The sequence below is a fragment of the Lissotriton helveticus genome, chromosome 3_1, assembly GCF_964261635.1.
Source record: "Lissotriton helveticus chromosome 3_1, aLisHel1.1, whole genome shotgun sequence".
NCBI classification, from domain to species: domain Eukaryota; kingdom Metazoa; phylum Chordata; class Amphibia; order Caudata; family Salamandridae; genus Lissotriton; species Lissotriton helveticus.
Window position 1 is genome coordinate 250,297,795 of NC_136061.1, and position 26,743 is coordinate 250,324,537.

At 45.1% G+C, this 26,743-nt stretch overlaps 1 protein-coding gene across 1 annotated transcript in view; it reads left to right on the plus strand.

Moving 5' to 3' along the window:
- The window catches only part of MSI2 (musashi RNA binding protein 2), a 1,965,164-nt gene extending 1,941,860 nt beyond the window's left edge, over window positions 1–23,304 (plus strand). The window contains exon 11 of the mRNA XM_078679738.1: window positions 23,261–23,304. Within this exon, the coding sequence (XP_078535864.1) occupies window positions 23,261–23,289 (29 nt within the window). The 3' untranslated portion in view covers window positions 23,290–23,304. The remainder of the gene's footprint in view (window positions 1–23,260) is intronic.
- The last annotated feature ends 3,439 nt before the right edge of the window (window positions 23,305–26,743 follow it).

The window sequence follows — 26,743 nt, forward strand, 5'->3', positions numbered from 1 at the left end:
ATGGCGTATGCGGGCTCTGCAGTGGGACCTGAAGTCCCAGTGGGCACAGCATCAGGGCAACCTGTCCGATTAAATCCAGATCTCGGAGGGCACTGCACAACAGTTGCAGTGGTGGCTCACAAATCGCGATTGAGTCAATGGCAGAGCCCTCTCCCTTCCCCAACCAGAGCACACAGTGATGATGGATGCGTCCCTCCTGGGTTGGGGAGGCCACTTGGGAGAGGCGGAGATTAGAGGCATCTGGTCTCCGGCGGAGTCCCGGCTCCATATGAACCTTTTGGAGCTGCGGGAGATCCGCCTTGCACTGAAGGCATTCCTTCCCTCTGTCCGGGGAAGTGTAGTGCAGGTGTTCACAGACAACACCACCGCCATGTGGTATTGCAACAAACAGGGCAGGGTGGGGTCTTGGACCCTATGTCAGGAGGCTCTGCGTCTCTGGACATGGCTGGAACATCAAGGCATTATCTTGGTGGTTCAACACCTGGCAGGTTCTCTGAACGCCAGGGCGGACGAACTCAGCTGCCGGTGCTTGATGGAACACGAATGGCATCTGAACTCGGACGTGGTGCAAGGTCTCTTTGAGCAGTGGGGAGGGCCTTTGTTAGATCTATTCGCCACCGAAGAGAACGCGCAATGTCATCAGTTCTGCACATTAGAATTTCCAAGGCAGCTCTAGCTCTGCGACGCTTTTTGTTGCGAGTGGAGTTGCGGTCTGTTGTATGCCTTTCCGCCTATACCATTTCTGCCCAGAGTGCTGAAGAAGATTGGGCGCACCGGCCCAAGTCATCCTTGTGGCTCTGGATTGGGCATGAAGATACTGGTATCCCGATCTACTCAGCATGGTGATCGATCTCCCAATCCGACTGCCTCTTCGGGAGGATCTTCTCTCGCAGCAGCAGGGGACGGTTCTCCACCCCAACCTATCCAGCCTCTACCTTTGTGTGTGGAGATTGAGCGGCGACAGTTGACAGCTTTCGATCTTCCTCCCGAAGTCTGTGATGTCATTCTGGCAGCCAGGGGTCCCTCCACTAAGACGGCATACGGCTACAGGTGGAACAAATTTGTTGCATGGTGCACAGCAAAGGCTGTGGATCCCCTTTCTGCCCCTCTTTCTGAGCTCCTTCTGTTCTTTCTATCCTTGGCCCAGCAGGGCTCTGCTGTGGGCACTCTCAAAGATTATCTTTCTGCCATTTCTGCCTTTCTACGGCTTCCAGATCAGCCTTCTCTTTTTAAGTCCCAGGTTGTTAACCGTTTTCTCAAAGGCATTATACACACGTTTCCTCCCCTGCCTTTCATAATGCCTCATTGGGACTTAAATCTTGTCTTGACTTTTCGATGTATGCTCCCTTTAAGCCCCTTCATAATTGTCCTTTACGTCTTCTCACTCTAAAGACGGCTTTCCTGGTAGCTATCACCTCTGCCAGAAGAGTGAGTGAGCTCCAGGCTCTTTTTTCTAAACTTCCTTTCCTTTCTGTTCATCCGGACAATGCGGTTTTAAGGACCCGTCCTTCTTTCCTGCCAAAGGTTGTCACGGCCTTCCACATCGGGCAGACCATCACTTTGCCCACCTTCTTTCTGCCTCTGCATCCTTCAAAAGAGGAAGAGAGGCTCCACTGTCTGGACCCAAAATGTGCACTCTCATTCTATCTGAAGCGCACACAACCATTCTGGGTGGATGACCAGCTCTTTGTTGGCTATGTGGGCGCCAAAAGAGGTTGGGCCGTGCACAACCGGACCATCTCTCGATGGGTCGTTCTGTGCATCAAAACATGTTACTCATTGGCTAAGAAGGAACCTCCTGTGGGGTTGTGTGCCCATTCTACCAGGGCGACGGCAGCTACTACTGCCTTGGGACACGGCGTTCCCTTACATGACATTTGTAAGGCAGCTACGTGGGCTTCGCTTCACACATTTACCAAGCATTACTGCCTTGACAATCAAGTCCGGAGAGACGTTTGGCTGTTCTGTTCTCTGTGACGTTCTCGTGTAATCTTGTTCGCAGACCCACCACCGGGTTTGGTATTGCTGGGGTATCTATTCTAAGGTAAGGAATCTATCACTAACGTGTCTCTTTCAGATGCACAAGTTACTACTTGTGTAACCATATATCTGTAAGAGACATTAGTTAGTGATAGATTCTTTACTGCCCCACCCATCCTCCATGTTCTGCAAACCGATTTCTATGGTTAAGGTCATCCCTTTCAGGGCTCTAGTTTCATGGAACCAGTGGTCAGTTTCTTGCATGGCTCTGTGTTCCTGGCGCGGAAAGTCATGTACAGAACTGACGTCAGCGCACATGGTTGGCGCCTAAGTAGTCTCCATGACGTCATCTCGGTGCTTACGATGCCGGTGACGGACGTGGAGCCGCATGACGCCAGCTACTGTTGCGCAGGGGTACTGCTGACGAAAAACCTTCTGGATCCAGTCTGATGCCTGGGGATATTCTAAGGTAAGGAATCTATCACTAACTAATGTCTCTTACAGATATATCGTTACACAAGTAGTAACTTGTGCTATTTTTCCCATTTTTACTACAGTGTCAAGTTTTATCCCCATTACTTTGGACTTTGTAATATTGATTTTGAAACCCGAAATTCCCTCATATCGCTCCAGTATTGACATTGCCGCCCTGGTGGAGATCACTGGGTCAGTCAAAGAGAGCCGGATATCATCCAGAAAGAGACCCATTTTATGCAAATTTTTCTCCAAATGGCATTCTCCCAACTTCTGGTGGTTGTCTAATTAATTGGCCTACTGGTTCTACAGATACAGCAAAAAAAAGTGGGGAAAGGGTCAACCTTGTTGCGCCCCCCGAGTTGGTGGAAAGCTGTTGGATATACCACCATTAATCAGTATCTGTGCTGTAGGGTTCTCATATGCCACCCAGATATGATTATATAGTTGACCAATACCCACTTTGGGCATTCTCTGTCATAGAAATGTCCACTCCGCCTGAACAATTGCCTTCTCAGCATCGATGGCAAGGATCACCACGAGGGGCGGATCGTCTTTTCTATTTGATGAAGTACCCATCGTATATTTTGAAAGTCTGCCAGTTTCTAATAAAGGCTGATTCATCCTGGTCTATCAGGAAGAAAATCTACAGTTCCAGCCTGTTCACCTGAAAATGCATATACATTTTTAAGCCAGACTTGAGTGAGGAATTCATTCTATAGGCAGCACACTGCTCTTTTCCTTTACTTGGTTTGTAAATTAAGGCTCTATTGACCCAGTTTATAGTATCTGTCATCTTCCTAAATACCATAAATAGTTTATACAGTTGTGTCAATCAAGGGACCATTTGAGATGCAAATCTTTTGTAAAAAACATTTGTTAGCTCACTAGTGCCCAATGAATTTTTGCATCTGTAGGTCCTTTATAACCCTAGAGATCTCCTCACAGCATACGTCTTTCTCCAAGTCCATGAGGGCCATGTGTGGTTTGTTTGGTAGATGTATAGTGGTGGAACTCTTTTATGTCAGGAGGTTAGGGTGTTAGGGTGTATGTATGCACTGATAAAGTTAGTGATAAAAGTCCTCAAATATCTACTCTTTTTCCTCCTCTGTCCTAGTCCGACCATCCTTCATTCTTGCATTAGGCATGCGTGTGGCATTTTTTGGTCTGTGTAGTCGCACCGCCAAGAATTTGTCAGCCTTATTGGATTTCTCGTAAAACTTTTGTTTTAGGCAGAGTAAGGATTTTCTAACCTCCTTGGTTAGTAACAAGTCCAACTGACTTTGTATTTGTGTTATTTCCCCAAGGAGACAAAGGGATGTTTTGCCCTTATACTGTAGTCCAATATCTTTTAGGTCAGTTTCCAATTTTTCTTTTGTACGGGTCCATGCAAGCTTCTGATAAGCCCACATGGCAATAGCTTTACCTGTGCTTAAAGGCATCCTAAACTCTGGCTAGGGAAACGTTATCTGTCTGGGTAACCTCAAAGTATTCAAGTATGTGGCCACTCAGTTCAAGATTTTGTATTCTTGTGAATAGTTTGAGCAGTCTTCCAATTCCTTACTCTTGTTATTCGCTCCCCCAATGTAAAATCCCAAATGATGAGTACATTGTATAAAATCAGATTTGGGCCAATATCTATCTTGGTTGTGTGGTCATAGAGCAACTGGTTAGCCGTAGCCTGGTCAATACAAGAGAATGTTCTGTCGCAATGAGAAAATGTCACTCTCTCCACATATCTACCAGACCCAAATCTGCCAGTTTGGTTCATAATGAGCCCCACTTAACTACACCTGTGAACCTATCCAGATGTTATTGTCGTGCTGTAGATTGGGAACAATAATAAATTCATCCATACACACTGCCCTTCTTTGCCAGTTCATGAATAAGTATGCGAATACTCCTCATATGTCCCGCCTGTTTCATCCTGGGAGCATAGGAGGATATCAACGTAATATCCTGCCCAGCTTAATTGCCCACCAAAGACCACTGTCTTCTCCATTATCCCCCCACTACCACTAAGGGTAGTAGTTTGTGGATGGTGATCATCACCCTTTGCATCATCTTGTCTTTGATGATGCCCAAAATTGTGTGGAGTAGTGTTTGTGAGCCATCATCCTTGTACCTTTCGTCGATTAGTGTCTCTCGGAGGCATAAAACGTCTAGGGTATCTTTACAAACAACCCTCCAGACCTTAACTGGGGTATTCCATCCCCTGATATTCCAGGTCAGTACCCTAATCACTAGGCAATATTAGATAGGAATTTCCACATGAGCAGTCAGCTAGCATCCTCTACACTGGATTAACCTTACTATTGGAAGGAATGTTATGTTATGTTAAAATGGGTTTTATATAGCGCTCAGCTACTCCGAGGAGTGTCCCGGCGCTTCAAAACCCAAAGCGAAAGTCAGGCGCAGGTGAACAGATAAAAAACTATTGGACAAACAGCCAAGACTTCAGATCTTTCCTGAAAGCTAGCAGATTAGCATTCTTTCTCAAGGAAGCTGGCAGGGAGTTCCAAAGATGAGGTGCCAGATATCGGAAAGAGCGGCCTCCAATGCGAGTTGTCTAATGACCGGAACGGATGCCAAGGCCAGCGACGCTGACCTCAGCACCCTAGGTGGCAGGTAGAAGGCCAACCGTTTCCTGATGTATTTGGCCCCAGATTCGTGGAGCACCTTAAAAGCAAGCGTATGCGCCTTAAAAGCAATCCGTTTCCTGATCGGGGGCCAGTGAAGATTTTCAGGAGCTCAGTGGCCCTGGCTCTCGGATGGAGGCCAAAGATGTCTCGTGCCGCGGAGTTTTGCACTATCTGCAAACGTGAGAGAAGATATTCCGGCAAGCCAAGGTAGAGCACGTTTGCATAGTTCAGACGAGAGCCTATTAAGGCCTGCACAGTGATTTTCCTGTGATCAAGAGAGAGCATCGGAAGGAATTTTCTGAGCCTTTTAAGGAGGCCAAAGCACTTCCCACTAGACCAAGAATCTGGGGCTTCAGAGTAAGACCGTTATCAATCTGCACCCCCAGATTCTTTTCCCTGAATGATGCAGCAGCGGGAGGAAACATGGCTGAAGGCCACCAAGACTGCCGTCTAGGGTCAGATGGACAGCTGAAAAAGAGCACCTCGGATTTATCAGAGTTGCACTTGAGGCTGTTACGTTTGAACCACTCAAATACAGCCCCAAGGCAGCCTCTGATCGACACGCCATCAAAGTCAGAGCCCTTCTTGCAGATAAAGAGGAGCTGGGTGTCGTCCGCGTAAGAAACGATCTGGGCACCAAACAACTCCGCCAGTGCCGCCAAGGGAGCCATAAAGATGTTAAACAGAGTAGGGTTCAAAATTGAGCCCTGAGGCACTCTTACCTCCAGAGGCGGCACCTCGGCAGAGAACGGAGGGGCCCAGACCGTTTGGCGGCGGCCCGCTAGAAAGGACTCAAACAAGCTGAACACCGCTCCCCGTAGCCCGATCTCTCTGAGTCTTAGAAGGAGACTTGCCACCCACATCAAGAACCTCCTTGATAGCCTCTGTAACTTCTAACAGGGCGGTCTCCGTGCTCATATTGGCACGGAAACCCGACTGAGTGTCATGCAGGATGTTATTGTTTTCCAGGAAGTCAGAGAGAGAGGAGTGGACGTGCTTCTCAACCACCTTGGCGAATGCCGGGAGGAGAGAGATGGGCCTGTAGTTGGCGTGTATAAGAGGGTCCAAATTTGGCTTCTTCAGAAGCGGCAAAATAAGAGCCTGCTTCCAAGTCTGAGGAACCACTCCAGTGCTCAGAGAAAGATTGAGCACCGGGTTGACTAGGGAGTTAATAACTGAAGCTATTTTCCCGAGAAATTTCGCTGGACAAGGGTCCCGAGGAGAGCCAGATTTTAATTTAGAGAGAAGATCAAGCGAAGAGGAACAAGAAAGAAGAGTAGACAAAGTAGGCCACCACAGGTCAAGGACAGGGGCAGGGGGACACTAATACCGGAAACCGTCACCACGCCAGGGGGGCGGAAAGAATCCTGAATAGATTTAATTTTAGTAGCAAAGAAATCAGCGAGTTGGATAGTCCAGGATTCAGAGTGAGAGTGTAAAGGCACACTCGTAATGGGCGATGTAAATTCCTTAACAATAAGAAATATTTCTTTGCTTGTGTTCACGGCAGCCTCGATTCTTTTTGCAAAATATGCTTTCTTTTCTGACATGATGTTGCTGTGGTACAGTTTGATGGAATCCCTATACACAGTTTTGTCAAATAGGTCATAGTGACGGCGCCAGGTCCTTTCAGCTTTCTTACATGTTCTCCGCATCTCAGAGAGAGCGGCAGTGAACCAAGGGGCCGAGGCCCGACTTATAGGATTGCGGGAGACAGTCTCTGGGGCTAGTTCGAGTCTCTCCACAAGCCATGTTTGCAAGAGGTCGAGATCAACCTCTAGACTACCAGACAGCTGACAAGGGTGCGAGGATAGTGCATGCGCCAGCATGTCCGGGGATACTCGATGAAAAGCTCGCGAGGTCTGACGCGGGCGTTCCTGCGGCCTAGGAGAAAGTTTGTCCGACAGAGGGATCTGGAAGTTAACTAAGTAGTGGTCCGACCATAGGACAGGTGTCGGGGGGGGGGGGGTCATACCAATTGGAATGGTAGAGAACACTTGATCAAGGGTATGACCTTTGTTATGTGTAGGAACGGCAAGATAGGGCAGGGGACCTAGTGGTGATGTGATATCAAGAATCTTCATAGTATCAGCATCGATTCTCGAATCCATGTGGATGTTAAAGTCCCCAGAAGCAGGCAGTGCCCCGTTTTCAGGCAAAGTGCCGAGACCACTGCAAGGAGCTCTTTGAAAAAGGAGCCTGAGGGGTCAGGGGGTCTATAGATTAATAGGCCGGCACAGTATTGATGAGGGGACAGGGATAGGGAAAACCCAAGGGACTCACAACCCACAATGTCATCCGTTGGAATGATGGAGCAGGTGACGCGCTTAATACCACCAAAGCTATACCACCTCCCCTTCTTGCTGTCCTTCCTGAGAATAATATAGTTAGAGGGAATGGCGGCCGCTATGTCCGGGCCCAAGCCCTGGCCCAGCCAGGTCTCCGTTAGGAAGAGACATAGGGGGTTTGCCTCAGACAAAAGATTATAGATGTCCAAGTCATGCTTACTTAAGGATCTAGTATTAAGAAGAAAACAGGAGCTGTATTTAGGCCGATTACCAGGAGTTGTGGCAGGAGTGTACCCCGGCAGCCAACCGCAGCCGGGACAACGCCTTTTATTTTGGGGCCAACCTGGAAAGATGCTACCGCAGTTACCCATACTGCCCCTCAACGAAGTAAGCTCAGATGCCGTATATGTAAGCATGATGCCCAGAAAACCGGAGCAAAGGTAACAGCCCCGGCCGCACCCATCCGCCTCCGGGACGCGGACGGGTGCAGACGGGCTTACCTTAGGCGCACCTATGGCGCGAAAGAAGCGCGTCCGCTCTACGCGTCCGCTGCGCGGAGCCGAGGGCCTCTAATTTTATACCTTCGCAGGTGAAGTGAAGAGACCGCACCACTGGTCCGCTGACCAGCGTGCCTGACTCCCCCTAAGATGGCCGCTAGCTGAGTAGGCAGCCTACTGGTCCCAGGATACCCTGCGGCACCTCATCGGCCGTGCGGGTATGGGAACGTGAAAAAGCCCACGCGATACTGTTACCACCAGGCAAAGGGGTGAAAATAAGATTGAGGCAAAGTTGAGCAAAGAGCGAGATGACACCAGGCTTTCCGCCTCAGGTGTCTAAAAAGAAAGTAAAAAAGGAGTGAGGAGTACACAGTCAAGGTAATAAATCACTAAAGATAAAACTCTAAAAGCGCTAGCAATCAGCGTGCAATCAGAGTAATGCAGCACTACTAGTGAGATTTTAAAAAGCGCTAGCAATCAGCGCGTCGCATCAAATTAAAGCAGCTATAGGTCAACAAAGTTATGCACCCGCTCGTCAGCACCCAACCTCCGCCTCAGGATTAGCGAGATGGTTTAAGAATATGATGATATATTCTCCCCACTGAATAACGTCACCCTCCCCCACCCTTTCTCCTTTCACCAAAATAACCCAAACTGAAACAAAATCATCTCAACAATAAACCTCCCCTTGAGTGTGAAGCAAAAACGATTGCTCCCGTTACCACATACCACCTTCCTGCAGGTAGAATCACACTTCCATCCCTGTAATTATCAGTTGCTGGAGCACTCGGGATGGATCCTATCAGTCAGTTACTTTGCACAGCCTTTCGAGGGTCCTACACAGTGGGCTTCCCTCCCTTCCCTTCTAAATTGTCTAGGTTTCTTTACCCATGTGTGTCCTCTACAAGCGCACCGGTCTGCCCACAGTCTTCTAGGGATCTCTCTCCTCTCCGATAGTCCCAACAATCACCGTCCTTCTTCCACTGAGGGGATCAATCTCATGTTCCCATCCAGAGAGCGCACCAGCACAAACAGATAATCCCACCTGTAGCATATTGTCATGCTCGTCCAAATTTTTAGCTCTGATATTACTTCCATAATCACTCTCCTGCGACCTCGTATCGCCTGGAACAGATCTTGGTAAAGTTGCATCTTGCATTCGTCCCATTCAATTTTTAAAATTCTTTTTTAACATCTGGCTTTTCGTAGAAACCGATCTTTAAGTTCAGATGATGCCATTTTTGCAAGAATATCTCAAGGTCTCAGGCCGGGCTCTGTTTTGGGTGAGACCACTCTGTGTTTTGACATGGGCAAATAGTTGCAAAATGGCACCATGCTAATACCTTTGATGTTCTTGCTCAGATTACGGATTCTGATTCCTCTGCCGGACCAACCATCAAGGTCCTCGCATATCCTTCTCAAGTCCTCCACTTACTCTGTCGTCTACCAAATCATAGTTATAGCCTCCTCCAAATCATTCTGCTGCTCTTCTGTCTATCCCCCAAAGCGCTCATGTAGGAAAGCAGGATCTGCTTTCATGGTTACTCCCATTTTTAGCTGATGTCAGAATGTTTTTTTTTACTAGTCATACTGGTATCCTGCTAATTAGGACCCCAGTCATTGTGCTTCCTCCCTAAATTTGACTTGGTAAGTACTTTTGTACCTCCACAATTTGCTGCTGGTGTACCTCTATAAGTTCCTAGTATATGGTGCTAAGGTACCCAGGGCATAAGTACACCAGGGGTCTCCCCTGGGCTGCAGCATGTATTATGCGACCCACGAGAGACCACTTAAACTGTGACTATAGGTCTGCCACTGCAGCCTGTGTAAGCTGGTGCTAGTACTACTTACAACAGATATAAGTGTTCTTATATCCGAGATCACTACACTTGAAACCTATAAGTCACCCTTAAGGCAGGCATTTCAATCTTGAAGGCAGAGTGCTGGGTTATGAGTGTGAGAGTGCCCCTGCATGAGTAGGACACCCCTACACACCCCAGAGTAGAATCTCCATGCTTTGTAAGTGCAGTCTGCCATTTTTATATATATATGGTGATTTTACAACCATTTTAATTGCAAGAGCGTGTGAGCTCATTTTAACTAATCAGGGGCACTGTGTGAGTGTGAGCGTGTACGCTCCCCGTATGCTGCTTGATTTGTATTTCTACTGTTGCTCACCGGTCTGGGAAACTTTGCACTCTGCTCTGCCGATGCTCTCACCTGAAGGCAGGCAGTAGCAGCAACGGTACGATCAGCGCTGGACCAGTCCCTCCTTCCCGCCTCGTTCTGACGCCGGTGACTAGCACCGTTCGAGCAGAGGGCGTGGAAGGTCCGAGCCAGCTACTTCCGGTAGCGTTGTGCAGCGCTCTAGTTGTTGGGACGCTGGGGGGATATAAGGAACTGGATTCTGGGCCCCTTTGTGGTAAGTGGACAGTGGCAGTGTCCCTGCCGCTTTTATAACACGGTTACCTGGCGCATTGGTGATTTTACAACCATTTTAATTGCAAGAGCGTGTGAGCTCATTTTAACTAATATGGGGCACTGTGTGAGTGTGAGCGTGTACGCTCCCCCGTATGCTGCTTGATTTGTATTTCTACTGTTGCTCACCGGTCTGGGAAACTTTGCACTCTGCTCTGCCGATGCTCTCACCTGAAGGCAGGCAGTAGCAGCAATGGTACAATCAGCGCTGGACTCGTACCTCCTTCCCGCCTCGTTCTGACGCCGGTGACTAGCACCGTTCGAGCAGAGGGCGTGGAAGGTCCGAGCCAGCTACTTCCGGTAGCGTTGTGCAGTGCTCTAGTTGTTGGGACGCTGGGGGGATATAAGGCGGATGTGCTATCGGCAGCGCAGCGGACGAGCGCAGCGGGCGCGATGAAAGTTGCGCCTAAGTTAAGCCCGTCTGCGCCCGTCTGCGCCCGTCTGCGGCCGGGCGCGTGCCAGGGCTATGCCCCCTGCCCCCCCGAGAGGCTACACTTGCTGGAGCAGAGCTGACCTGTTGTCTTTCCGTAACATGTGCGCTAGCAGCTCTTGTCTGCATGGCATGAGCGTTGAAGAGAATACTGGTTGTAGTCACTGCCAGTTTACTTTTGACCTGTCCAAGACGGCTAAAAGAAAGCATTACAAGCTGGTTTGTGGCTTGTTGAATGTCCGGTCGCTGCGCAAGCACAGACTAGATATTCATGACCTCCTCAGTGAAAAACAATGGGACCTAGTTTTTTTCACAGAGACATGGCTGGACTGTGACTCTTCCCCAGAGGCCCTTGAAGCCATTCCGGAGTGTTATACCCTGGTAAGGCAAGATAGACCGAAGGGCAGAGGTGGAGGAATAGCCATTGCTGCCAGGCAGGGCCTATGTTGCCATTTGGAGCAGACCGTGATTACAGATAGTGAGGCGGGTGCGTTCTCCATTCAAGTTAATGGGGGGTACACTGTGAAGGGCCTCTTGATATATAGGCCACCTGACCCATCTGCCAGATTTGTTGATGGCCTGGTTGAAGGTATCACAGAGGCAGCCCTGCGCACGGATAAGTTCCTGGTGCTGGGTGATCTTAACCTACACCTGGACGATCCTGTGGATAAGATGGCTGGGGACCTCTGTAAAGAGATGAGTGCACTTCAGCTCGAGCTGATAGGTAAGCTCCCCACCCATCTGCGGGGCCACTTACTGGACCCTATCTTTGCCAACTGGGGACAGGTGGAGGCCTTGACCCCCGTACCTATTCCTTGGTCGGACCATCACCTGGTGCCCTTCTCGATCTACATTCCGGGAGCTAGAGTACCAGAACAAGTAGCACTACATCACCCGAGACGGAGATGGGCTAACTTTTCCCAAGCCAGGTTTAATGAGGCACTCATGGTGGGGGGTGGTCCGTGGGGAGAGGATGTGGAGAAAGCCAATAATAACCTGGACCAGCGCATTATGGATGCCCTGGACCAGGTTGCTCCGCTCGCCCTGATTAGAACGGAGGGACGTGCCCTGAAAACGGCATCGTGGTATAGTGAAGAGGTGCGCGTGGCCAAGAGCGCGTGCAAATGTGCAGAAAGGAAGTGAAGATTAGACTTCGCCACTCAGGCTAGAATGGACTATGTTGTAAGTAGGCGCAACTACCATAGATTGATTAGAAAGGCTGAAAAGGTGTACTATGACACCAGGATCAGGGAAGCAGAAAACTCCTCGAAGGAATTGTTTTTAATTTACAAATCACTCTCGGTTGGGAAGCCTGCAGCAGTCCCAGAAGAATTCTGTACGGTGGACAGTTGCAACCGAGCAGCAGAGTTTTTTGCTAATAAGGTAGCAACTATCTATTCGGCCTTCCCAAGACGGGCCATCATAGACCCCGAGATTGCAGAGGTATGCGGGGTAAGGGGAGAACAACGGGTGTTAACTACACTCATCACCCCGCCTACTGAAAAACGTATTCAGATCTGTGGATCAATAAAATCAGGCTCCCCTAGAGACCCTACTACACCCAGACGCCTGATGGGCAGTCTGCATGTACTAGAGCCGTATATTCGTCATCTCCTGAACATCTCTTTTGGGACCTATACTGTCCCTGATGCCTGGAAACGGGCGGTAGTTCTTCCTCTCCAAAAGAAGCCCAATATCAGCTATGATAGGCTAGACAATCTTCGTCCTATTTCTCTTTTGCAATATATGGCGAAGGTTGCTGAGAAAATTGTAAACCTCCAGCTGATGGGCTTTGTAGAAGAAGCCTCCCTACTCCATGACTCTGAGTTTGGTTTCCGTCCACGGCATTCGACGGAGTCAGCATTGCTCATGGCAGTAGAGTCCATACGGCAGGGAGTGGATGAGGGCAAGACTATGGCCCTGATCCTTTTGGACCTAAGCGCAGCATTTGACACTGTAGCTCATTCCACCTTGCTACAGTGTCTGAATGATGGAGGGGTAACAGGAGCTGCGCTTAGATGGATCCGGTCTTTCCTGACAGATAGATGCTTCCAAGTCCGCCAGGGAGAATGTTATTCTAGGGAGATTGGGTTGGGCTAGGGCGTGCCGCAGGGCTCGTCCCTGAGCCCGACTTTGTTCAATCTATATGTCTCCCCGCTGGCGGCCATAGTTGAAAGCTATGGATTACGCCTTGTATCCTATGCCGACGACACGCAGCTGGTAATATCCCTCTCACGTGTGCCTGGTCTTGTGGCGGACAATTTCAGAGTTTGCATGCAAGAACTGGCAACCTGGATGTCCGCCAACTGCCTGAAACTTAATGGCAGTAAGACCGAGGTGCTCGTGGTGGGGGGAGGTCCATCTGTATGGTCGTCGGCATGGTGGCCACCCTGCCTAGGAGAGACACCTGTTCCTTGCCAGGAAGTAAGGAATCTTGGGGTATGGTTGGACGTTGATCTCGCCTTTGGCCCCCAGATTGGCCGAGTGGTGGGGGGCATGCTTCGGAGTCTTAAAAACTCTGAGGAAGGTCTTCGATCTTCTGCCCATTACAGCTCGCCGGACGCTGGTGCATGCCTTAGTCACCTCGCGCCTCGTTTACGGCAACTTGCTGTATCTGGGGGCCACGGGAAAGGTTATCAATCGCCTCCAGTTGTTGCAAAATGCTTCCGCTCACCTTATTTTGAGGCTTCCTAGAAGATCATCCTCTAAGGCAGCGCTCCAGGCCTTGCACTGGCTTCCTGTTAGGAGCAGGGTGGAATTCAAGGCTCTAGCCATGTGTCATCGCATCCGTTGCAGAGTCTGGTCGCCCGGTATGAGCCTATAAGGAATCTGCACTCCTCCTGCACAGGACTTCTGAAAATCCCAAAAATAAAGAAAGCGCGTATGGGGGGAAGGTCTTTCAGATATTTGGCTGCGAAGCAGTGGAATGACCTACCGTCAGAGCTATGTTTGGAGTCTTCGGAATCCATGTTCAGAAGGAAACTTAAGACTCACCTATTTAGACGGTAGACGGCTGTGATGGCTGCTTGGACTGCTTACCCCACTTACCATAGCGCGGGGACACGCCTGTGGGCGTAAACCAGGCACTTTATAAATCTCCCTAATAATAATAATAATAGTGGCCAAGACATTATTATGTGATGGCAATCTATATAGTGGCTGTGCCGAACCTGGGCATCTTTGGTATCAAACATGTTGGAATCATACACCAACACCATTACCGCTGTTGGAGATATGATTCCATGCCCTGGGGGACTCTTTAGAGAGGGAATGCTGCCTGCTTAAGTTTGAGAGAGCCAAGCTTAGAATCCAGCAAGAGCAGCTGGCCCTTGATAAGGAAACCTTGGAAGTACAGAGAGCTAGGAAGAATTTGGGACTAGAGTCCATTTGTGACAGCACTAGTGTCCCTAGGATCTGGGTGCACTCAGTTGATGCTACTAGGAACCTGAGCAGAATCGTCCCTCCTTACCAGGAGGGGGATGGTATCCATAAATGGATCACTTCTTTGGAGAGGGCCTGTAAAGTACAGTAGATCCCTCAAGGGCAGTGGGCAGCTATCCTGTGGTTGTCCTTTGCTTGCAAAGGAAGATGCAAACTTCTCACTGCCAAATAGGAAGATGCTGACACCTATACAGTTTTGAAGAGGGCCCTCATAGATCGGTTTGGTTTAACCACTGACAATACAGGGTTAAATTCAAGGTCACACAGAAGACACACCCCCAAGACTGGGTTGACTTTGTAGATAGTGTTATTAACGCTCTGGAAGTAATGTGCATGACTATGAGGGATTATTATTAAGACGTATTAAGCGTAAGGCTACCCTGAGGCATCCCAGCGCTGACAGCAGAAAACAGACATAGGGAAGCGGCTACCAGTTGATATTCTGAATAGCCAGGATTTCAGACCCTTCCGAAAGGTGAAGTGGAATGTCTCTGAGCGCAGATTGTACAATTTATTGATGAGGGAGCACATCCTTAATATGTGTCTAAATCAGCTGTTGTGCCAGTACCTCATGGACTCTGATCTGATCTATCCCCAAGAATTGGGAAAGAAGGCTGACAAATGAGTCCGTACCAGGGTGAAGCAGAAAAACAATGGTGATGGAGATGACCAGAAGAAGATTAGTAGAATTAGCCTAGTGTTCTGAAGTGGGTTCTGGCCAAAGTGGGTTCTGGCCTAGTCAGAACTCCTACTCAGGTTGTCCTTGTTTGTGACAGTTTCATGGAATTTGCCACCTTGCTAGTAAGTCCCATTAACTGGAGCATGCACAGAAAACAGCCTCTGATTAATGGCCAAGAAGCTGTGGCATACAGGGACACAGGGGCCAGTGGCACTATGGTAACAGAGAAACATGTGTCTCCTGACCAGATCATACTTGGTCGACTTTACCAAGTGACGAATGCAGGCAATGTCAGGACTGATCATTCCTTGACAGTTGCAAATCTCCGCTGTGGAGGTGAAACTGGTCCTAAAAGAGTTATGGTTTCCCCAGACTGTCTGGTATGCAATGACTTAGAAACTACAGTCCGGTCTGAAATTGAGTTTAGGACACATGCAAAGATGATGGGAATCCCGGCCAGTGCATTTGCTGTTACTAGGCCATGGGCCAAACAGTTGGGCATTGAGGGAGCTCTGGAACCTGGAAAAATGATGGACAAGCTAGCTCCTAAGAGAAGGAGCAGAAAGGGTAAAGAATTATCCGACTCCCAGTGAGGATGTCTTCTGAGGGAGATGATCCCAGCCATTGTGAAGGAACTGTCCTACAGGAACATGGACCTGACACGGCAGAGTTCTTGGCAGCAAGGGGCCCATCCTGAGCAGACTGGAGTCTGGAGCAGAAATCCTGCCCCTCTATTGAACAACTCAGACAGCAAGGAGGCAGGGAATGTCACTGGGTCCCATATGATCTATTGGGAAGATGGGCTTCTGTTTTCTGAGTGTAGAGACCCCAAGCCTAGTGCCATCCGATTGTTAGCTATACCTCAGAAGTTCAGGAGTTTTCATCTTTCACTGGTGCATGACATTCCCCTTGCAGGACATCTTGGGCAAAGCAAGACTTGGGACAGGCTTGTCCCTCATTTTCACTGGCACCACATGTCTGAAGACACAAAGGGTTTTGGCACTCCTATGTCTCTTGCCAAGCAAGTGGTAAGTCAGGTGGCACTACAAAGGCCCCCTCAATTCCACTTCCAGTGGTTGGGGTTCCCTTTCAGAGGGTAGGGATAGATATTGTTGGTCCCTTAAACCCTTCGACAGCATCTTTAAAAACAAAGATTTATTTATAAAGTTTTGTATAGCGTGAACATGACCCTAGTGGATATCAGAGTGCTTTAAATGAAGGGAAGGTGGGGTATAATAGCATCTGGACATAGCTATATCCTAGTGGTGGTGGACCATGCCACTAGGTATCTAGAACCTATTCCACTTAGGACCATGTTGATGGGTTCGTTGATGGAGTAGCCTTAGCAGACAGCCTCAATGACCAGCAGCAAGCTGATTGTAGGCAAGTTCGAAATTAGTTCCCAAACTTGTGCTCTCTTACTCCTAGTCAATCCACCTGGTGTATGTACCCAGGAAGTGGCAGTCTGCCTTTCAAAAGTTAAATCTACAGACAGCTTGACCATGTCAAAGACTGCATCAGGACTGGGATCCAAAAGATGCTAGAGTTGGGGGGTTATTAAACCTTCGGATATCTCTTGGGCTAGTCCTATAGTCTTGGTACCAAAACCTCATGCAAGATGGTAAGAGAGAGATGAGGTTTTGTGTAGACTGTAGAGGTCTCAATGTAATAACCAGGGCTGATACTCATCCAATTCCTAGGGCAAATGAGCTGATTGATACTCTGGGCTCAGCCAAGTATCTCTGTACATTTGACCTGACTGCTGGCTACTGGTAAATCAGACTGTCTGAGGATGCCAATCTAAAAACAGCATTTTCAACTCCTAGCGGGGATTATCATTTTATTGTGATGCCTTTTGGTTTGAAGAATGCACCTGTCACATTTCAGAGCTTAATTAACAACGTTCTCACAGGTCTGGAGGCCTATAGTGCAGCATATCTAGATGATATTGCTGTCTTTAGTTCCACCTGGTAGGATCACCTGGTCCCCCTCAGGAATGTTCTAGAGGCCCTGCAAAGGGCAGGTCTCACCATCAAGTGCCAGATAGGGCAGAGCAAGGTTGTGTACTTGGGCCACCTTGTAGGTGGAGGCCAGGTTCAGCCTTTGGAAAGCAAAATCCAGACCATCATGGACTGAGTTGCTCCCACTACCCAGACTCGGGTCAGAGCTTTTTTGGGCCTGACTGGGTACTACTGGAGGTTTGTTAAGGGATATGGGTCCATAGTGACTCCTCTTAATGTTCTCACCTCCAAAAGAATGCCTAAGAAAGTTCAGTGTACATTTAGCTGTCAGAAGGCATTTGATGACCTGAAGCAGGTTATGTGCACTGCTCCCATTCTTCAAAGTCCTAAGTACTCCAAAACCTTCATTGTCCAGACAGATGTTTCTGAGGAAGGGGTATGTGCAGTTCTATCACAATTTAATGAAGATGGCCAGGACCAACTATTAGCTTTTATAAGCAGGAGGTTGACCACCAGGGGAAAGTGTTCGTCAGCTATTGAGAGAGGCCTTTGCTGTGGTCTAGGCCTTGAAGAAGTTGAGGCCATGCCTGTTTGGTACTCACTTCATTGTTCCGATAGACCATAAGCCCCTCTTATGGCTGAAACAAATGAAGGAGGAAAATACCAAACTTTTGAGGTGGTCCATTTCCCTACAGGTGATGGACTTTTCTGTGGAACATAGACCTGGGAGTAACCATGCCAACGCAGATGGACTCTCCAGATAATTTCACCTTCAAAATGAAGACTCAACTGGGCAAAGTTAGTGTCATCTCCTTTCATTTTGGGGGAGGGGAATTGTGAAGTAAAGTAGGATCTTTTTTCATGGCTACCCCCACTTTTTGCTGATGTCCGTATGTTTTCTTTTTATTTGTCTTACCGGGATCCTGCTAATCAGGACCCCAGTCACTGTGCTTCCTCAAAATTTGACAAAAGTACTTCTGTACATTACACAATTGGCTACTGGCGTACCCCTATAAGCCTCAAATATATAGTACTAAGGTACCCAGGGCAGAGGTACACCAGTTTTTTTTTATTGGCTGCAACATGTATTATGCCACCCACGAGTTACCACTCAAACTGTGACAACAGGCCTGCCATTGCAGCTTATGTAAGCTGGTCCTAACACTAATGAAAAGCACTCTTTCACAGACTAATTCGCCTTAAATTTAATTACCTGCTGTGTAGAATTACCCCCTGATGAAGGACAAGTCCTGAAATGCATTGGGTCATGTCAAATTAGGATAATGGAAGAATATATGCTTCATGTATTGTGACTATTAACACTATATTATTAATGAAAGACATCAATTAAAAGAAAACTGGAATTAACTATTTGTTGTAAATTGTTTACACACTAGACGAAACATACAATTCGAAAAAGGATCTAAGTGTGTGCCAGATGGGGACGTCTGTTCCATTTCAGGAAGATGCTTGATAAGCTTGTGCTAACGCCACTTACGACAGATATGTTTTTTTGGTTCAGAGTGGGTGTCTCTTGAAGAGGGAATACCTGATCTGCCCAACAGAAGCAGGGAGGGTTCTCCAGGGTGGGGGAGGGACTTCAAAATATTAATATACCCTATACAAGATAGATCTTCCCTGTATAAAGGCTTAAACCTACCAAAAATTAGGGCATGGTTAAAAAGATACACAGAAGACCTGAGGATTGTGGCTGTGTGGAAAAGTAAAGATATTTCAAGTAATAGCTTTATCTATAAAAATAAAAAATATGGCCACAGATCTAGAAGTGATTTCTTTCTGATAGATATAACCCTAAACAACAGCGTAGTCAATATAGATCACATTCCAACCCACCTGTCCGATCACTCCCCTGTTTCCTTGATAATAAAAATCAGGAAACATCATGCATCATCTAGATGGACTTTAGATCGTACTCTTCTCTTAGACCAACAGATCATAGATAAGCTAAAAGTAATAATGGAGGAATATTTTAAGTATAACATTAACAAGGAAACCCCAATACAGATAGTCTGGGACTCTTACAATGCAGTAATCAGGGGGACTCTAATCAGTTCGTTTACGTTTAGGAATAAAGTCAAAAGAATTAGAATTAGCCAATTGGAGGCCGAAATCCTAGAAAAAAACAGGAAATTACAGGTCGCTGAGTCTGAACAAAACCAAGAGATAATAGAAAAAGAAATATAGAACAAGAAAGTCGAGTTAACTAACATATTAGACACCAGAATTAGAAATAAATGGGAAGCTAGTGAGTTATTAAACTATGATTACGGAGAAGGTAGTGGCAAATTGCTCGCATGGAATTTTAAGACCAAACAGAATAGAAAAGAAAAGCGGCCTTGCAGATGGGAAATTGGGTTGAGCATGAAGTAGATGAAAAGGGGATTGAGAACGCCTTCATTGATTTCTTTCAGTCTTTATATGCAGAAGATCTGAAGCTGTCCAATGAACAAGTAGATTTCTACCTGAGTAAATTTGCTGTCCCCAGCCTAGAAGAAGAACATAAGGACATACTCAATGCAGAAATTACACTTGAAGAAGTAACTAGTGTTCTGTTGAAGCTAAAGAAAAGGGAAGGCAACTGGCCCGGACGCCCCACCGAACCAATTGTATATCTACCTGAAAGAGCTATTGCCCCCTATATTAGTGATTCAGCTAAATGAGATTTTCTTTAATGGGTTAAAATTAACTAAATCTTGGAACGACGTTACTAATAGTATAATTTTAAAACCAGGGAAGGACCCTTTGAAATGTGAATCGTACAGACTCAAATCTCTTCTGAACAATGATTATTACATTTACTCACATATTTTAGCAACAAGAATGGGGCAGGTGACAAGTCAGCTGGTCCACAAAGACCAGAAAGGCTTTATTAAGGGAAGACAGCTACATGATCTGACGCATGAACCTATAAAAACAATCGATATGCCACGCAAGAAAATATTCCCCTTACAATTCTCACATATGACGTCACAAAGGCCTTTGATCGAGTAAATTGTTTTTTTCTCTGTAAAGTAATAAATATGAGCTAGGGAAAAAAATTCTGAAGGCAGTTACGAACATCTACGAATCTCCAGTGGCAAAACTACTGGTAAACGGAAACCTGTCTAAAGAAATTAGAATCGAAAGAGGTACTCGTCAAGGATGCCAAACTCTCCCCATCTTTATTCAACTTGTATATTGAGCCATTAGCCAACTCCATAAGAACATCGCAGGGAGTTATCCCGTTTAGATTCCAAGGGTGGGGGAAAAAAGTGGCACTATACGCGGACGACCTAATGGTTTTTACAAGTAACCTCAGGGCATCTTTACCTAATATTACTAAGCTGTTAGACGATTTTGGAGAAGTCTTGAGATATCAAGTTAATCACCAAAAAAACGAAATCATGGAATGGAACTCCCCACACCCACTAGCAAAAAATAGAATTAGGTATCTAGGCATAGAGATACTACAGAACATTGATGAAATTCCTCAAACAAATTTGGACATGAGAGTGAAAGAGGCAAGGAAACTCCTGAAAATTTAGAGTGGATTACCACTGTCTTTCTTGGGGAGATCCAATGCAATTTTGTTTTTCGATTTTACCTAAATTTACCTTTATCTTCAATACTATCCCACTTGAATTTAAGATACAATGGCTCAAGAAAATACAAGGTGAATTGAATGGTTTTACCTGGGCCTCAAAAAGCATACAAATAGCATGGAAGAAACTGCTTAGGAAAAAAGAACAAGGGGGTATCGCCAGCCCAGACCTTTTATTTTATTTCAGAGCCTTCCAATTCAAAAACTTTAGAGTTTTACTTAAAGAATATTCTTCCTATCCCTCCTACTACAAATCTATTCTGGCAGATGACTTCTGGTTATACAAGTTTGCCCATCCAAAATATATAAAAAAAAAAAAAGTTGAAGTTCCTACGCGCCACTTGAAATCTCTGGTATCAGATTAGAGGAGTACAACAAATACCATACAATAGTACCGTTGTACCGATCTGGGATTCCCCAGGCACACCAGAATGCTTGAAAGACACACTGACAACTCCCATAAAACAGGCGGCATAACAAAATTGGAACAGCTGATACAAGCAGGACTACTGGTTAGTTGGGACTCTCTGCAACAAAGCACAGATTTGAAACTGTCAAGGTTTAAGTACTACCAATTGACAAGTTGGATAAAAAGCATGGAGAAGGGATACGTGGAAAAGGTGGCCTTAGAGGAAGAGTTACAAAGTGACCCACCGAGGAAGGAAGTATCAAAATGGTACTGGCTTTGAATCCAGGCAGGGGAGGAAGTCTTCACACTACCAATAGAACTCTGGGAGAAGGACTTGGCAATGCGGGATCTTCAACACTTATGGCAAGTATCTATGATTACATTATGGCGTGTTATACAATCTGCACCTCTTAGGGAAAACCATCTTTTTATACTACACAGGGAATACTGGACTCCGGAAAAGCTAACAAAGATAAATAAGCAAGTGGTGATAAGATGTCCAAAGTGCAGAGAAATAAAAGCAAATGACATCCATGTGTTCCGGAGTGTCCTCAATTACAATAATTCTGGTCCAGAGTGGGTAAGGTTATAAATGAAGTACTGGGACAAAACATAGTGATGAGCGTGGATATACCTGTTTTTGGAGCCATGAATGATAATGGGGGCCCATCCCACTTAAATAAGAAACAAAAGGACCTACTGTTTGTATTACTTTTACTTGCCAGACGGTAGGTATGCATAAAGTGGATACTTGCAAACCCCCCAACATTAAATGAATGGTTGACATTGGTGTGTACGATCAAAACGTTGGCATTGAGTAGAGAGGGAAGAAAGCGAATGAAATTCTGGGTGATATGGGATAGAAATAACCCCTAGAGTAGGGAGTAGAGGCAAGGTAGGAAGGGAAGTACAATGATGAATCACTTTGTAATAAACTAATTCTGGGTCAGACACAGGGGGGAAACAATGAGTGACTTTCCCAACAAATTTGGAGATCAGAAGACAGTACTCTACCTCAAATTAAAAAGGTCTCCACAAATCCAGAAGAGGTGAGAAAGATCCAGTGAAGTATTATTGTCTTCCTTTATCTCATCTTTGCACAATATGAGGACAAAAAAAAAATCCTCCCGCATCTCCTCCTGCCAAGATAAGCATCCTCACCACATCCTCTGCAACGTAGGCCTTCATCTTTGATAAGCTGCTCGAGGTCTTCTTGCGACTCCTCTGCATATGTCCTGTGGGTCCGCTAGAGTGGGGGTCTCCAACCTTTTCCGTAGTGAGAGCTAATTCTGCTCAAGGAAAGTCCTGCCGAGCTACTAGCATATTTTATCACTATAAAATGCTCATGATATGTATTAACATTACACTGTGACCACCCTAAGCACGATTATCAGTAGTAACCACCCAAACATTCAAGGTGAATTTATCAGCAGAATGCTAGGAAAACGTTTATCAATATTAAAAACTTGTAATCAAGTAACATTCAAATCATCACTTGCTGTGTGCCACAAAGGGTATTACCGCAGCAATAAGTCTCCCCAACTCAAATTTAATTATCATTCAGCTAACAACTTTAAATATGTTTTAGAATTGCAATATTTTGTCTTCATTAGCATTTTCGTTTTTGAAAATACACATATTTTTCTATCAAAACCACTTCCCACTTTGAGCTATCAAAACTCAATTTTAACCAGAAGAAAAACCTTTACTGAAAAAGCATAGTTTTTTCTTTTGAAAAATCAAATCAGTTTTCATTGTTAGAAAATACACAGTCGCTCATGAAGCGTATTTCATTTTCAGGTCATCAACTATTCTTCTCGCAAGACCATGCCAAATCCACAGCAGATAGACGCAAAGAATTCCTCGATATGCGCCCAGTGTTGCGCTCAATCGGAGCACGTTTCGGATTGCTTCATCCTTGTTTGTTTAAAGTCACTCAACAATAACATCACGACTTATGAGGACCCAACAAAGCTAAAGAGTTTCCTCAACGCACAATGCCCAGAAAAGATGGACATTTCCAGCAACCGCTTTAAATAACTTTTATTTTGGAATTTATTTGAATGGGGACTAAATCCTCAGGGTGCTGTTTCAATTATAGAAGTTTAATGTAGTTTTTGCCATGGTATAATGGTTTTTTATGTTCTCATTAACCTCTATATAGCTCTTCCTCCGTTATATATTGGAAGAGGGTCTAGCGTTTTAGCATGTTGTTTTACCTACAGAATTTTAGATTGGACTATGCTGTGGTATAATAGTTTGTTGACTGTCATTATCTTCTTCCATTTCAGGTTATTAACTTACAATGTCTGATGTCATAATGTGTCATGACATACTCCATCCTGTTTGTATTAACCATTTTTTGTTTCTTTTTACACAGATCCAAACCTCATGTGCTTGACCTTTTAGTTTTGATTGTTGTTTACATCCCGAAGTCTTTCCCGCCTTACCTCATGAAGTCCGGGTACGTCATCATTCCATGTGGTGTCCCCCCCCCCCCCATCCTTCCATTGATTTGACTTCTTTGTGGTTATGATCCTTTTTCTCATATTTTTCTTTACAGCTCTTACCCCGTCTTCTTTATTCTCTCTTCTTCCTTCTTATCATACATGTTTCTATCATATCCCTCTTTCTCCAATCTCGTTTCTTCCTTTTCTTTATCGTTTCCACTTTTTCAGCTTCTCTCAATTGGTTTTAACTTTTAATACCTTCGTACCTAATATAAGGTTTACTTCAATTCTTTTTATAGTTCTTATTGTTGAATTTCTCACAAGTAATACTGTTCACAATATACAAGAATTTATTGGTTCACTTATGGCTTTATTACTCTCATCTCACAAGTGTTTTTGAAAATTGTCACATGGAATGTTAGAGGCTTGACCTCCCCCATTAGGCGACTGAGAGTCTTATCTCACCTCTCCAAATTAGATGTTAACATTGCGTTATTGCAAGAATCACATCTCACCGAAGTAGAATCAGTAAAACTCAAAAGAAATTGGGTTGGTGAAATTTTTTCTCACCAGGTGATGGCAAAAGGAATAGGGTATAACTCTTTGTCACAAATCACTGAATGCCAAGCTTGTATCCCAAGAATCCGACACAGAGGGTAGGTGGATTTTCACTAACCTCCTGCTGGGGAAGACCCTCTGTCTTTACTTAACATTTATGCCCCTACTAGCGGTGATGCCATGTTCTGGTCTGGTATATCTCAGTTGTTGCTCAAGTACCCATCAGAAAACTTTATTCTTGCAGGAGACTATAACCAAGTGATGGACCCATTCATAGATAGGAATTCTAAATCTCCCCATATCCGAAACGCGCCACACAAAGTTTTCACACAAACTATTCAACAAAGAAACTTATTAGACTCATGGCGCCTCTGCAACCCATCCCCAAGAGAATACTCTTTTTTTCCTCTCCACATCAAACACAGTCTCGAATAGATCATATTTTTATTTCACGCAATATTTCCCAATCTTTACGTTCTGCTGACATAGGCCCTATACTTATCTCAGATCATGCACCTGTTTCAATTCAATTAGACATTTTAAATCAATTCACATTACCAAAAAAATGGCGTTTCAATAACTCTTTACTCCTTGACCCTAATTTCAATTCATCTTTCACTTCTTTCGCTCACGAATTCTTTCACATTAATTTAACAAATGTCTACTTTCATACAGTGTGGGACGGCTTTAAAGCCACAGCTCGGGATTTCATCGTTAGATTTGTGTCAAATAAACGTAAAACCTCACGCATATTACATAATAAGCTTCTTGCTAAGATTAAAAAACTTGAGCACTCTTTTCATACATCCAAGTCGAAGGATTCCCTTAAAGATCTTATCAATGCAAATATCGATTTTAACAAATCCACTACAGAACAGGCCTCCCTATACTTACTGAAATCCTCAGCGAAGTACTATGGTGGCCAAAACAAATCAGGCAAACTTCTGGCCAATTATCTAAAGATTAAACAACAGAGACTTCATATTGACTCCATTATAGACGATAGCCAAGCATCGAAATTCAAAGACACTGAAAGACTCCAAGAATTTGTACATTTCTATCAATCCCTTTACACACCAGAAAACACACCCTCAGATACAGACATATCCCAATACTTCTCCACGATTCAAAAACATATTAATCCTCAAATAGATTTAGCTTCATTGGAAGCTGAACTTACACAAACAGAATTGTTAAATGCTTTAAAAACTCTTAAAAAAGACATGGCCCCAGGCCCCGACGGCTTCACAGTGGAATTTTATTTACATTTTGTCCATCTACTACTCCCACACTTGCATACTCTTCTTTCTTCTTTATTGCTTCTCGTAATTCCACTGGCTCTTTCTCCGAAACCTTGATCTGTCTAATACCAAAAACTGATAAAGATTCTCGTTACGGTAAGAATTATAGACCTATATCCTTAGTTAACGTAGACTATAAAAAACATTTGAAAGCTCTCGCCCTAAGATTAGAACCACATCTTCCCATGTTGCTTGGAAAAGAACAATCAGGTTTTGTCAAAGGCCGCAACATCACTGACAATACACGTTTATTCTTTGATATTTTATCTAAAGCATCACATTATCTAGACTCTTTGGCGGCATTTGCGTTAGACGCAGAAAAGGCCTTAGATAGGGTTTTTATTGGCCTTTTATCTTTCGCGCTCTCAAGTAGTTTGGGTTTGGACAGAGAATCATTTCCTTAATATCCTTACTTTACTCTGAGCCCAAGGCTGCCATATCTACTAATGGCCTCATCTCCCCCTACTTTAATCTTAAATGAGGAGTACGCCAAGGATGCCACTTGTCCCCTTTTCTTTTCAATTTGGCCTTAGAACCCTTTCTCTCAAGAATACGCCAGAATAACTCAATCACAGACTTTGTCTCTGACCCCCAACAAATTAAGTTGGCAGCATACGCTGACGACATTTTGTTTTTTCTTTCCCAACCACAATCTTCACTTACAGCTTTCATGGGAGAGTTTGAAGCCTATTGATTGGTATCTGGCTATAAACTGAACAGAGGAAAATGTGAGATACTACCCTTAACCAAATACACCTTTAAGGATGACTTTAAGATCTCCAACTTTACTTGGAATCCTAAACATATAAAATATTTGGGCATTTGGTTCTCTCCCTCTATAAAGACATTTATCTCTTTAAACATAGACAAATGTTCTGCCAAGCTTAAAGCATTGGTCGCAAGATGGAATCCCCTTCATCTTTCCTGGTGGGGTCGTCTGGACACAATAAAAAGGATGTTGACTTCAATAGTTTTGTATACTCTTTCTAACATTCCACTTTCCATTCCATCTAAATTCTTTCAAAAGAATAATTCTATTTGGACTTCTTTTCTATGGAACGCTAAAAAATCAAGAATGGCGCTACAGAAATTGACAAGACCAAAATCTGAAGGCGGGGTCAACTTCCCTCATTTCTCTAATTATCACAAAGCCTTTCAGCTACGACAATTATCGAATTGGATCGCTAATCAATCTGAGGATAAACCTCTCTGGGTGGATCTTGAAACCTCATTTTTAGCTCCCTTCTCATTCCAGGAGTATCTTTCCTTTACTCGCAAACCACAAAAGCTCTCTACCCCTATAATCAAACACTCATGTAAACTACTGTCCGCTGTACCACACTTAATGGTACATAATTTAGGCACTTTTCTCAACTCCACATTTTGGCACAATAAACAAATCCTTCTTAATAGAAAACCCATATATTGGAAGGTTTGGAGGAACAAATGCCTACTCTGGGTGCATCAATTTTTAGATCAGGGCATACCCATTCAATTTACGCAATTACAAACTCTTTATCATTTGCCTTCTTCCTTTAAACCAACATTTTTGAT